We start from the raw sequence: 13,975 nt of genomic DNA on the forward strand, positions 1-13,975 counted from the left end.
CTCCAGTTTTACAACTGCTTAACCCAGTTAGGTGCTTAAAAAGGGGGGGTGCTTGGCATTTTAGGGATACCAGTAAGAACACTGGGCAAAGGGGCAGCAAGTAATCAATATAAAGAGAATTAGTGAAATCTGAAAATGCAGTTAAGAGAAGCCAAATCAGCAACTAGAGGGGTGGGGAGTCAAGGACCACTCCAGAACAAACCTTTAGTTTTTCTTTCTTTGGCTTCTTGCTCCTGCAGCGAGTTCTTCTGTTGTTGGCAAGTCCTGCATTTGTTTAACAGTTCTTGCAGTGTTGGAATTAGGGCAGCGTTCAGCTGTTTTGGGGTGTGCACGGAAAGCAGCAAAGTGAGGGCTCGAAGGTCCTGGAAAAGAAAACCCAGAAAAATCCACTTACTTAATGAAGATCCAGTTCTTAACTCCGAAAGATCTGACGTGGGAACACTGAAATGCTGCTGAAAGGATTGTAAGATGTCTGCATCCCAGCAGAACGGACACCTGAATCATTTTACACTATGACAACTTTAAACAAGCAACTTATGCTCCGATGATGAACTTAATAGGATGCCATGGGAGAGGACTGGCCATACCGACCGACAGTTTTATTAGGGCTGCAATGTTCAATCAAATTAAAAACAAATGTTTAAGCAATTAATAAGGGGCCCTGGCTAAACAGGAACATTTCATTTTTTAAAAATTTGGAAGAGAAATATATAAAACACAGCTTCTTGAAAGAGGCACCCTCACCTTTAAGCATGGTGTGTGCTATCACATATGCATGATTTGAATGAACACCAAATATGCTCTCTGCTTCACTTTTTTTTTTTTTTACCCATATGAAAATGTTTGCTAACTGAATCAATGGCTTAATCAATTAAAGCCTGCACGATTATCTTCACCCAGCCTCCTCAGAACAATCTGAATGTCTACACAGGGCTCACTGAGGGGTACTTTCACACATTAATTACTTCTAGCTACACACCCTGGCTTCCTTATCTAAATTTTGCCAAGTCATACCAGTGAAGTCACAGCTCTGGTTCAGAGGTAACAGTATTAGCCCAACAAACCATGGTTTCTCAAACTATCTTGTATACCTTCTTGTGTTCCCTTGTGTGCCTGATTTTGGCGCTTCCATTTCTGCTCGCTAAACCGCAATATCCCACTAGGTCTGAACCGAGAAAGTGGTGGTTTAATTGCTGATTACAATTCAGGACATGAGACCAGCATCAATCCTGGTACAACTCCATGTGCCATTCTTTTTCCAACTTGGAATACTGAGAGCAATTTCCCCTGCCCGTCTCAAAAAGAATATAGCAGACCAAGAAACTGTATAAAAGCATTTTTTAAAAAAACAACAACAGCAACTCAGTTATGACTTTTGGATACATACACTGAAGGCACAGCAGAATGAAAATAAACCTCTGGTATTTATTTTAAGCTGAAAGGGAGGGGTGAAGAAAGGTAACTTACCCCATTTAAAGTGGAGCTTGCTTTAAAAATTTCAACTCGCTTATTGGCGAAATCTGATTCTAAGCTCTGATACTGGTTGATCAGATTTGTAACCAAATTATTGATTACTCCAGCACAATTTGCTTCAGAAAAAACCTGCCCTTGCACCTGTAAGAAATTTAAACATGATTTTTAAAGTTGGCTCATGAGACACAATTGATTCAAGTGATCACAGTGCTGCTGTCAACACAGCTATGGAAGTGGTATGTGTGCTTTGATATTCCTTCATTGCCAGGGGTTGGACTCACTAACCCCCAGGGTCCCTTTCCAACTCTACAATTCTATGATTTTGTGACTTATTTCAATTGGTCAGTGGACTGAAGAAGTAGCAGCAATGTGTGTATTCTGTCCTCACGTTTGCTAGGAAGTGTGTGGATTTTCTTTCTTAGATAAGACGGAAATACGAAACACCTTTCAGCTCACTCCCTACCGAACAAACTCAGCAGCAGCTCTATCCTTCGAGCAAGGTGATTTGTAAAGTAATAGTAGACTCCACCTCAACAATTCTACCTACCGTCTAGGAGTCCACCCAGCAACTTACAACTGAGTGTTCCTTTTCTTCAATCACACCAAGCCTATGTGTAGTTATGATCTAATTCAGTGGTTTTCAACCAGCATGCTCTGGCACCCTGGGGTGCATTGTATGATAGTCAGGGGTGCCACGGACAACACTGGCCTGTCCCTCTTTCCTTCTCTTCCTCCTCTGATGCCCTCTCATCTCAGCCTCCCAAAGACTTGCACGACTGTGACGTTAACATATGAGAGTGCTGGAGGTGAAATAGTTAAACAGGTTACCCAATCAGGAGCCAGGGGGTGGAGTCAGAGGGACTATAAAACCAGCTCTGGAAGGGGCAAAGGGAGGAGTTCGTTGGGTGGTTGGTTGGAGTGGGAGTGAATTGGGATAGTGTTTGTGGGTGGGCTGAGTTAGTGTAGGAAATAATCTGAGTCAGGAACAGTTAGGCGCTAGGAAGACAAGTAAATATCTGAGAGGTGGTTTAGTGAGTGAGAACAGGTAGCGGAGTTATAGGTCTGGATAGGCATCCCATGAATGTAATTGACCGATACAGTTTATGAAACCCCACACTTGTTAAACTGCAATAAAGAAACAGCAGTTTATGTTCCAATTTAACCCTGACTGGACTCAGTATTGTACCAGGTAGGGCCTGGGTGGTGGCACAGGGATCAATAGATGGTGAAATGTCCAGGGACCCTGTGTGATCGGGGACCCTTCCTCCTCTGATGGCCTCTCATCTCAGCCTCCCAAAGACTTGCACAACTGTTTGTTGCAGCAGCAGCAGCAGCCCTGGCTACAACCCCCCCCCCCCGGCGAATGGTGCCTCTAGGGCTGGCCAGGAGGTACTTCCCAGGCCCCTGTGGGGCAGTGTGATGAGGCACCTCTCTTTAGGGCAGGGGAAGGGGCAGCTCAGAGACCAGGAGAAGCGGGAGCGACTGCCCAGAGGACTCCCAAGGAGAGAGGAGAGGAGGCTGAGGGAACACTCCACAAGGCAGAGTGTTTGAAAAGGGGTGTGGGGCTGCCAGCTCTGCAGGCAAGGGGTGACATAACTGGGCTCCTGAGCCCACACAGGTGCCGCAAAAAGAATGTAGTTGGTCAAGGGAGCCGTGGACACAAAAAGGTTGGAAACCTCTGGTCTAATTAACCTGAGTCAAAGCTTTGTGAGGGTGCACTGAGCAACTCATGCACAGATGCCTGATGGACATACCTTGAGAAGAAAATGCGTTAAGAAAGTGTACACAACGTTGTTATTGAGAAAGGTCCTTTCGTCCATGAGTATGCATTTAATGTATTCTGCAAACACAGGGTCCTCGCACAGGAGCTTGATACAGTTCTTTGACATGGCAGACTGAAGGGAGAAAGAAAAGGCTTCAGAACCGGTGCCAGTTTTGTGTTGCTGCTGGAGACAACGGCTGCAGTCTTTTGCATACATGCAACAGACAACACTTATTCACTCCAGCAGGGCTTGCGAAGGCAGCTTAGCAGAGAAGTGCTGCACAAAGTTGCCACGGTTCCTCAGCATTTGCAGGCCGCTGTACGAAGCACAAGGTGCTTGCATAGGAAATAGCAGCACCTGCTGAATTCCTTATAGCTAGAGATACATTGGTTCACAGTGGGATGTGGGTGGCACTGTGGGTTAAACCACAGAGCCTAGGGCTTGCTGATCAGAAGGCTGGTGGTTCGAATCCCCACGAAGGGGTGAGCTCCCATTGCTCAGTCCCGGCTCCTGCCAACCTAGCAGTTCGAAAACACGTCAAAGTGCAAGTAGGTACCGCTCTGGCGGGAAGGTATATGGCGTTTCCGTGCGCTGCTCTGGTTTGCCAGAAGCAGCTTAGTCATGCTGGCCACATGACCCAGAAGCTGTACGCCGGCTCCCTTGGCCAGTAAAGTGAGATGAGCGCCGCAACCCCAGAGTTGGCCACAACTGGACCTAATGGTCAGGGGTCCCTTTACCTTACATTGGTTCACATGTGGTAAACGGGAAGCTGGTCTTATGCAAAGTTAGACTCTCTAGCCACCTAGCCCAATGGTGTCCCTCCAACTGGCAGCAGCTCCCAAGGGTCTCAGGCAGGCAGAGGTCTTTCACAACACCTGCTACCGCAGATCATTTTAAGTGAAGATTGTCAAGGACTGAGAGCTGCTTGCGAAGCACACAACATTTTACCTGAGTTTGGCAAAGCTCAGTCCAAAGTTTGGGAAACAAAGCTAGATGAAGAGGCAAGCCTTCGTATGCGACGAGGACACCTACAATTTGGAAAGAGAAGCAGTAGCCATTTCAGCGGGTTGGAACATTCTCCGAAGGTTTGAAACATTTTAATTCAGATCATGATAAATGATCAGCAATATACACAAAAGTTATACGGGCTCCCTCTTTCCTGTCCTTCCACTGGCAGGTGAAGACTGTTTTATTCTGACAGGATTGGGGGAACTGGCTGTTTTTAAGGAAAGAGCATTCATTCATTCATTCATTGAATTTATATACTGTCCTATACCCAGAGGTCTCAGTGTCTCACAGAATAAAATCAAAATATAAAACCACATAATAAAAATAAAAACAACAACCCAATAACTCCCCAAAAAACACATTTTAAACATAGTGCTGTTTTTACTATCTGTATGTTCATAGATTTGCTTTTACAGTATATAGCGTTAATTCTATAATACCATAACTACTTCTTAACCACCGTTGTTTATATATTTTTAGCTTTTTAATTTTATCCATGTTATTTGAATTTTTGTAAGCTGCATTGAGTCCAAGTTTGGGGAAAGGATGGAATATAAATAAAATTAATTAAATAACAAACAAACAAACAAATGGAGATTTTTCCTTCCTAGCCTGAACCTCAGGAAGGAAAATCTCTCTTTTTGTTTGTTATTTAATTAATTTTCTGCACTGCTGTCACTGCTATTTAAGGCTAGGTCTTAATGGGTTGGCAGCGTAACAGGGTCTCTCTCTCCCGTGAGCCTGGTCAGCATTTCCAATGGTCAGGCACAATGAGACGTAGCCCTGCAACTCCTGGAAGGCTATGGACTCACAATCCCCCACCCAGAGCCTTACAATGAAAGATTTGCTCAATGAAATGCTCAGGTACACTTGAAAAGGAAATGCTATAAATACAGTTGCATTTAGTCTCTTGTTTAAGCAAGCAGCTGCCACCGAAGGCCCCCTCGGGTGCTGAGATTCTTTAGGGAGAAGCGTCACTTCTGTACTTACTCATCTTTACTAAGGTCTCTGTGAACTTCTCACAATTGATGGCAACTCGGCACAGCAGATGGATGAACTGATGATACGAGAAAAAGTAATCTAGCAGCATGCGGTCATAAACTTCATCTTTGCCCTGAAGATGTAAGGGAAACGGGTTTATTGCCGCGTGGTTTCAAAAGAGGCCCTGACACGGAGTGGAAGTGGAAAAACAACTAACTGGCGAATGTCTCTGCGCACGTATCTGCACTTAACCCTTCCCCTGCCCACGACTTCCCCACTCCTCCTGAGCCACCCTCAACTATTGCACCAAGTTTAAACGTATTTGGAACCCTGTGTGTGTATGTTAAATAAAGATCTGGAGCACGGAAGTGATGGGTGAGGAAAGATGAAGTATTCTCCATCCTGCTTCCAAAAGCAGTTTCCTTCTTATTAACACACCGCCACAGCAAACTAGTTGCCAGCATTTTGTTACATACACAGCATTTAACAGCAGTCTTCAGCACCAGTGGTGAGCGAAGTCCACAACTTCCAAGGCACAGCAGTCTTGGAGCCTCGCTCAACCCCACCAGGAATCCCAACAAGAAGCCCCTCCCCAACAGATGTACCTTGCTGGCTTCAACCATAGTAGGCAAGAGGCACATATTAAGCTCAGGGCGAGGTGGGCGGATGTTACTTTTGCCTCCTATCAATTTCAAATTTTCACGGCATGGGAAGTAAGGACCAAGAGACACTGAAACAGAAATCAGAGAACAAAAAACAGGCATTTAATCTATGCAGCTTGACACTTACAAGTAACCAGTAATATTCTTAAAAACAATAAAAACAAAAATGTGTGTGTGTGTGTGTGTGTGTGTGTGTGTACACACAAGATCCAGACTCAGTATTTAGTTCCATTCAAATTTTTAGCACTTTGCTTGTTATAGCATCCCAACCTGAGGCTGGAGCCAGAAGGTCAGAGGCAAACAGGAAGCTTCCAAGTCTTAGACTGATGGGAAAGGTGCTGGCTGTGGAAGTTTGTCACTTTGGTTGCTTTTCATTCGCAATCCCTCCCCACCAGCTGCTTTGCAACCACCTGACTGGGAAACCTGCTCTTGAAGGCAGGCTGGGAGAAAGCGACAGGATTAAGCACCTCCCTCGCATGTTCTTTCCCATCTAGGCAAATGCAACGTGAGAGGCAAGCACAGAACATAGGGTCCCTTGCTTGCTTCCAAACATCTTAGTGCCCCCCACCTTGAGATCTTTGCACCATCTGCCCCAGTACCGGCTATTTCCAAAGCCCATCTCACCTGCTTGCTAGAACAGCCAGCCACCCTGCCTGCCCACCCAATCCTTGCTTGCAGAAACTTCCCTTAAAACTTCCCATCACCACCTCCTCAAGTGCAACCCAACTGCAATGATTCCCATCAACATGTAGTCATGTTGCCAATATCATTTATTGGCAGGTTTATAATTTACCCATTTGTTATCCAAGCTCCTTGGAACGGGAGCCTGCTTGATGACAAGTGGCAGTCATGGGCAAGCACTTGGGCTTAGATATCGACCCACCATCTCACCCTCATTTGTTCCCAGGTGATTCCTGCTCTTTATTACTACCTCTCCTTTATGTTCTGACGCTGTGGTGAACATTTATTTTCATTCAAAAGGTTTTAACCTGCCTTTTCAGGGCAAACTGCCCTCAAAAGGTTGCTTTCGAGACTCTTAAGACACAATCCAATTACAAAACAGACATATACCCCAATCACCAGCTAAAGGGTTGTTGTTGTCGTTTTTTTAACTATAGAACAGTTCAGCCAAACACAGATATTAATAAAGGTGTCTTCAGAGGTGTTTTTTTAAAGAACTGCAATGATGAGGCTGTACATATCTCCACAGGAATGGAGTTCCAAAGGCATGGGGCTACCACTGAGAAAGCCTTGGCCTAGTACCTGCCCATCTAATAGGTATTATGTACAAAGCTTCTCTGCTTTCTTTTTTTAATCAGACTATTCCTTATGTCTCCTCCCCCTGTTGATAAAGTCAGCCCAGTAAAAGTATGCCTGAAATTACTTAAATAAGCCATATCCCTTGAGGTCAAAAGGGAGAACCCCTCACCTTCCTGGGCTGCCTTTTGTCTTGGGGAAAATCTGAAATCTCAGAACAATTGAATCCTGCAACAAAATCCTGGGCTAGACACACAAACAGTTAACAACAGGCCTTTTCAACCAGAAACACGTACTTGGGATGTTGCTGTGGTGGTATGTGCAATGGTTGTGCTGCAGAAATGGAACCAGAGTGTGCAGGAAATCGTGAGGGCTTAAGAGCACCAGCTCCTTGAGGACATCTGCAAAGCAAACATTGGTTTTGCATTTTTCTCAAGATATAGGTCTGGGGTCAACTGCTCACTTGACAAAAGTGAAATACCCTGCATAAATATTCTCTTTTAGCAAAAGGTTCAAAGAGGGTTTAAGATGTGCTGCTTTGCAAGCAGCTTTCCTGAAAGAAAGATGCTTGTGAAGCGGCAGCCGTATCCCACAGGATCAGTGGCTCTGCTCAACAGCTGTTGAAAGAAGGCATTGCTCCTGCAGGGCAGGGCATCAGGCTGAAAGGAGAACCACTGTGTTGGGCCTAACTCCTCCTGACGAGGTGCAGCTGCCAGTCAGGTAGAGCTTGTCCTATTCACTTGGTTTTCCTGCCCAATGCCCCTGCCTCCTGACAGCCACCGATTGCTCTGGCCGTCCAACCCAAACTGCAGCGATCCGTGGCTGTCTGTACCCAACTCACCCAATACCCACGTCCCTCTCCAGATGCGCCTGGTTTGGCCAAATCCAATGCACGGTTCCAGTAGCTACCACAGCTAACCTGTGTGATGCTCTTCGGATGGTAGAAATTACAGGCATGGGTGTTTGGAAAAACCTGGGTGCTTTATCTGAGCCGGATCCCTCTCCTCCCCACACCCACCAATCATTTCAGGCTGAATGCATGTGTCACTGAAGAGACTAAGGGAGAAGGGAAGTATGAACTGGGCTTTACAACAGGGGCATGAGGGCAGCATGTGTGAAAACAGCACTAGAGATGGATGGGGACCCTGTTAGCAGCCTTTGAGGTTTTTCTACAAGAGGGTCTCGACCATCAAGCCCCCTCCACTCTGAAATGCCCCCCTCAATTTTGTATGTTCTATGCCTGCATGTGGGCACCCAGCTTTAGAAAAAAAAGACAGATTAATAGAAAGCTTTCTTAAATGTTAACTGTTCATCAAGCCTTTGGGTGGCGCGAACCCAAATATACCTTACCTATACAAGTGTTTCTAAGTTCCGGGGGGCTGTATGAATTTAGCAACGTTAAAAGTTTGTGGGCGAATTCTATTCGCTCCTGCCACTGGATCAGTGCTTGTTTCACATCTGCAAATACAAGAACACGGTTTGGTCATTCGACCGCTATAAATCGTTGAATTATACTGGCAATTATACGTCGGCTTCCCACCCCCTTCATTTTTAAAAGAGAAATGTAAATATAAGTAATAAATAACGCCCAAACCTTTTCTTTGCAGATATGGCCGGGTGGACTTGAGAACAGAAAGGAATATGGACAGAAGCTCAACCAGGTCTCCAGTTACGTGGCAAGCTGTGGCTTCGTGGTACATCATGTGCAATGTGTTGAAGGACTGCAAATAGATATATATTAAAAAATAGTGTTAGCATGTTACTAACATTTCAAAAAGCAGTTATATGAATATAGTGTCCTCATATAATTTACGCTGTTATGTTTCCTCAGCACAAGTGGGTTTTTTAAAAAAAAAATCCCACAAACAATAGGAATGATAATCTTACCTCCGTCATCAGGATTAAGCCTCTGTTGAACACAACAAGAAGCCGGTCCTCATCTGTTTCTAGTAATATTCGGAAGGCACTAGGGGGAGAAAACAGTAAGGGAGAAACATGAGCTTAAGAGTGCTACCATATTGTTTGTTTTAAATTATTTTTTTATTAGCGATTGTGACGTTTTGAAAATAGGTGCAAGGGAGGAGCAGGCATACTGGGAGGGCAAAATGTGGCACTGTGTCCTGAACATAAGAAGATCCTGCTGGATCAGGCCAATGGATCACCTAGTCCAGCGGCCTGTTCTTGCAGTGGCCAACTGGATTCTTACGGGCAGCCCAAGAGCAAGACCTGGGAACAACCGCACCCTCCCACTGAACATGGTGTATCAAATATAATTATTCACTCTTGATCCTGGTGACAGGCCTTGCATTAAAAATGATGATGTATCTTTCCTTCACCCCTGGAAAATGTGCTCTGTGGGGGAGAATGAGGGCCAAACAGAAAACTATGCAACACAAAGGTACGTAAGCAAATTTCAGCGTGATCTCTCCAGTTTTCAATGTGAGTGCAGGAGAGAAAAGGGGAAATGCCCACATTTGTTTGGTGCCTAGGAAAACAAAAATAAAGGGGGATGTGCACATCAGCAGGGAGGATCCAAGCACTGTAGGCACTGAACGAAATTAATATTCACAAAATAGCGGAAAGCACAATGATGACTGCTTGGATCCTTTGTACATTTTCTCCCTCTGTGTGTGTGCAGTTATACCAGACTTTTTATATGGTCCATGAATTTCTTTTATACCAATATTCCAAGAGTGAGATACCTTATTAAAGTAGTCCAGCATGACCGTCCATCTAAGCAGCGAAGGTAACAGCTTATGGTAGTTTTCTTAAACTGCTTAATGTCTTCCAGCTCTTCCTCTCTCATATCTGGCCTCTGAGCTACAAACAGTTGCATGAGGTTAAACAGCTCCTCCACAGCCTAAAGAAACCAGAACAAGCATCAGGCTAAAACAGTCACCTTAACAAACAATTTTCAAGTCCTGATCATTAATTCCCTGGGGGGCAGGGATGCTCCTAGAATAAAGCAAATTCCAAGAATCAGGAAATTTGCACACCCAAGCATCTGCTTTCTAATGCCACATTTAAAATAAAAAGCACTCTTGGGTTCATGTGGTTCTAATTTTTGCCCCCTGTCAATCCTATTAAATTGCCGCCCTTCATATTTATGGAATAAAAGGTAAAGGTAAAGGGACCCCTGACCATTAGGTCCAGTCGTGGCCAAACTCTGGGGTTGCGGCGCTCATCTCGCTTTATTGGCCAAGGGAGCTGGCGTACAGCTTCCGGGTCATGTGGCCAGCATGACTAAGCCGCTTCTGGCGAACCAGAGCAGCGCACAGAAACGCTGTTTACCTTCCTGCTGGAGCAGTACCTATTTATCTACTAGCACTTTGACGTGCTTTCAAACTGCTAGGTTGGCAGGAGAAGGGACCGAGCAATGGGAGCTCACTCTGTCACGGGGATTTGAACCGCTGACCTTCTGATCAGCAAGTCCTAGGCTCTGTGGTTTAACCCACAGCGCCACCCACGTCCCTATTTATGGAATAATCCCCCCCCCAAATACAAAATCAAGTAAATGTATGGTAAAATTAAAAGATAAAAGCACCCTAAATCTGGAAGGGGTGGGACATATTACAGGTGCCTGAGCTCTTGTTTTCTTCACCATCTCTAAATTAGGTATCAACAACTGGAGAACCCAGCCGCAAATTGAGCCCTCTCAATGCCACCAGTTGGCCTTGTAGAGGCAGGAAACGCAAGGAGGGATTGTTCCATTTGAAGCAAGAGCGTTTGAAGCCTTCGAACAACAAAAGGAGCCAAGGCCACTCAGAGACATCCAACACAGAAGGGAGAAGCAACTGCATTCACTGGACGGGCTCTGGGTCCCGATACCTTCTGTAGTTTCCTCAAAATGCCACTCCCGTAAAAAGCTGCTGGCCAATCAGAATCCTGGCTCTTGTGTTATGGAAAATCCCAGCACAACACCAATTTCCCCATCCTGTCTGTTGGGCGAAGGGACTTACCCCAGGGTACTGGCTAGCGTGTGGGGTGAGATTCTTAAAGGCCCACTGAATATTCTGATGAGAAGCCAGCTGTCTGGTGAATGCAGGGGACTGCTCACAGCACAGCCGCAGAATGCCGTAGTAGGCAGGCAGCATCCCGCGGTTAAAGAGCACCACATCCTGGTCGTCGTGGTCCGCTAGGATGTAATTGAAGGCAATGTTCTTGGTTACTACGGGGTTCTGTACAATAAGGCGCACATTCTCGGGGCAGTCGACACAGACGTTGTACCAGAAAGAGAGCAAGGCCTGCTTGTTGTGGTTGGTGGCGATGGCGGGCTCAGAGAGCTTCGGCTGGAAAAGGTTCCACAAGTCCATGAAGTAGGTAGAAAACATCAGTTTTTCCGTTTTGGAAATCAAGCAGTAGGTCATGAAGCTGAAGTAGGGCACCAGTTTCGTAGTCCCGTGAACAGCAGCGTCTACGTAGAGCTTAGCTCGCGAGAGCAGCCCAAGGAGAACGTTGTAGACCTGGTGAAGGACGACCGTGGTGTCTGGGCTAAGGGGAAGGTCCCGAGTGGGGATGTGGAGTGAGCGAGTGGATCGGAACATCTGTCGGAATGAATTGCTTGGAATGAGAGAGACCAGAAGGTAGGCAGCAGCTGCAAAGGGGGAAAAACCACAGGTGAACAGACAGACCAAACCTCACCAGGTAGAGCTTGAGTTTCATAAAACCACACATAATACAGATAGGAGAAAGGGAAACACAGGTAGACCTTCCAAATATTCAAATACTGTTAAGTGAAATAAACAAAACAGCAGAGCCCACATTCTCCTTTACAATTAAACGACGATGAAACAATTATGCAAAAGTTAAAACCAGAAAAGGGTAATTTCCTCCCACGTAACAACTTACAGGTTCTCACTCTAGGGTAGTTGTGAGCCAAAAGAAAGCGTTCTACCCAGTTCTCCATATTCTGCAACACCCAACTGTGGGCAAGCTTATTTCGGGGCGTCTGCACCGCTAGCCAATCCAGGCACTGAGAAGGGTTGTACTCAATCACCTAGGCAGGAAAAAGGGGGAAATGGAAGAGTCAGACAAACCCACAAATGCCAGGTTCCTGACTGGCATTCAACATATTGTGAACATGGCCAAGACTGCAGGTATTGAACAAGGCTGCATGTGTGCTTTTCTGCAAGAGGGGTGCAGTGTCTTGTACATTTTGCCTCAGATGCAGGTCTCTGATGTGATACCTGTTTATGAAACAGAGTCAGAAGGCAAGGTAGTCCTGACAGTAGTTAGCTACTTTAAGTATTCCCCCATGCTCCGAAATCTAACTTGGGGAGACATACCCCTAACCCTGCGTCTCTAATCGGCTACTCCCTTAAGACATGGAAGGGAGGCTTCCTGTACAAGGCAGTAGGCATAATTCAAACTGTTCACTGGTTCAGGCGGTGGAGTCCTCCCATGGGGATTTTCTGCATGGGGAGCCATTACTCAAAAATCATGCACCATGTCAAAACTTATGGACTCTGAGAGAAGACATTCAGGAACTCCAAATGTGAAGACTAAAGTGTACAGTCCTACTAGAGATCTGCACCATCTGAGTTTCATGCCAGCTGCACATAGTTTGGTGCCACAATGAAAAATATAAAAGAGAATTGGCTGTTTTCTTAACACCATCTAATATCTGATGGAGGAATATATACCCAGATCTACTGCACTGCTTGCCAAAGGCAAGAGCTACTATTTCCAGAGTTCCCAGTCAGGTGGGGAAAGGCTTAAGAGCAGTTCTTCTTGAAGGTTATTCCATCTCGACACCTTGGTGGGAAATAGATGAACAAGGGCTGGGAGTCTCTAAATCTCTGCTTGATAAGCTCTGAATACTTTACCTCCCATATCCTCTGGAGGATGTAAGAAGCGAACGGAGGCATTCCAGGAGGGCCACCGGCAAATTCCATAAGCATGGTCAGCAACTTGAAAAACGGATTGGCTGCCTACAGAGTTGAAAATAAACAAAAGGCACGTTGAAATACTGCCTATAAATCACATCAGGAAATCACAGCCATGCCTTGAAAACCAACTTTTAATCCACGGTTTATTTCATCCCGTGAGCAGTTTATGTGCGTTTATGCAGCTGAAAGATTTACGGCCACGACATTCCTCAGCTACTACAAAGCACCCTGAAAATTGCTTATGGATGTACTGCAGAGGTCCTTAGCCAAGCCCTGGTGTCATGCATCTATTCAACTTGCCTTCCTTTGGTGGAAAGAAGAATTATATCTGCCACACTGTGCAGAGTCCATCAAATTCAGTTCATTATTTATAACTAACGTGATGTTGACGACGACGGTGTATGTGTTCACAGAGGATAAGGCTATCAATGGCTACTAGCCATGGTGGCTGTGTTCTACGCTGACTGTCGAAGGCAGTTGTTGGCATCCGCCTGTCTCAAGAGACAATGGAGTGTGCCTCCAGCAGTGAAGTTAAACCACACTGTTAGCGGCACTGAAGCGACCTCCCTGGGGTGCAAGCCTGGGCAGTGTGTATGGAGGTCCTGGGCTGCCCAGACAACAAGACCACCCCCCCCCCACCCAGCCTCGCTGATATGGTTCGAAGGAAAGCAGAGCAATATGTCTGGTACCAGCTTGGCTGCAGGAGCAGCAAACAAGGCACCATCCAACCGTCTTAGGGACTCCACTCTGGATGTTTGTAGGGTTTACTCCTGAGCCTTTGCCCCACAAGGAAGCACATGTTTAGCACCAGACTTTTCCTATGAATACCAGTTATGGGGAATCTCAATAGGGAGAGTGCTGTTGTACTCAAGTCCTGCTTGTAGGCATACTAGTGTGCATGCAGAGGGAGGGCTTGTGTACTGCAGAAACAAGGGGAGAGGGA

The 13,975-nt window shown here is 45.7% G+C and overlaps 1 protein-coding gene across 2 annotated transcripts in view; it reads right to left on the minus strand.

Annotated features, from left to right (window-relative positions):
- Positions 1-13,975, minus strand: part of USP34 (ubiquitin specific peptidase 34) — a 105,865-nt gene that overhangs the window by 1,790 nt on the left and 90,100 nt on the right. For both annotated transcript variants that reach the window (XM_083493956.1, XM_083493957.1), the window contains 14 exons: positions 12,970-13,074; positions 11,993-12,140; positions 11,104-11,738; positions 9,847-10,004; positions 9,032-9,110; positions 8,739-8,865; positions 8,495-8,602; positions 7,441-7,545; positions 5,831-5,955; positions 5,235-5,358; positions 4,185-4,264; positions 3,228-3,368; positions 1,468-1,614; positions 203-362 (listed from right to left, as the gene is read on the minus strand). In XM_083493956.1, the coding sequence (XP_083350082.1) occupies positions 203-362; positions 1,468-1,614; positions 3,228-3,368; positions 4,185-4,264; positions 5,235-5,358; positions 5,831-5,955; positions 7,441-7,545; positions 8,495-8,602; positions 8,739-8,865; positions 9,032-9,110; positions 9,847-10,004; positions 11,104-11,738; positions 11,993-12,140; positions 12,970-13,074 (2,242 nt within the window). The remainder of the gene's footprint in view (positions 1-202; positions 363-1,467; positions 1,615-3,227; positions 3,369-4,184; positions 4,265-5,234; positions 5,359-5,830; positions 5,956-7,440; positions 7,546-8,494; positions 8,603-8,738; positions 8,866-9,031; positions 9,111-9,846; positions 10,005-11,103; positions 11,739-11,992; positions 12,141-12,969; positions 13,075-13,975) is intronic.

Source organism: Podarcis liolepis, assembly GCF_965112155.1.
Source record: "Podarcis liolepis genome assembly, chromosome: 3".
In the NCBI taxonomy this organism is placed as follows: domain Eukaryota; kingdom Metazoa; phylum Chordata; class Lepidosauria; order Squamata; family Lacertidae; genus Podarcis; species Podarcis liolepis.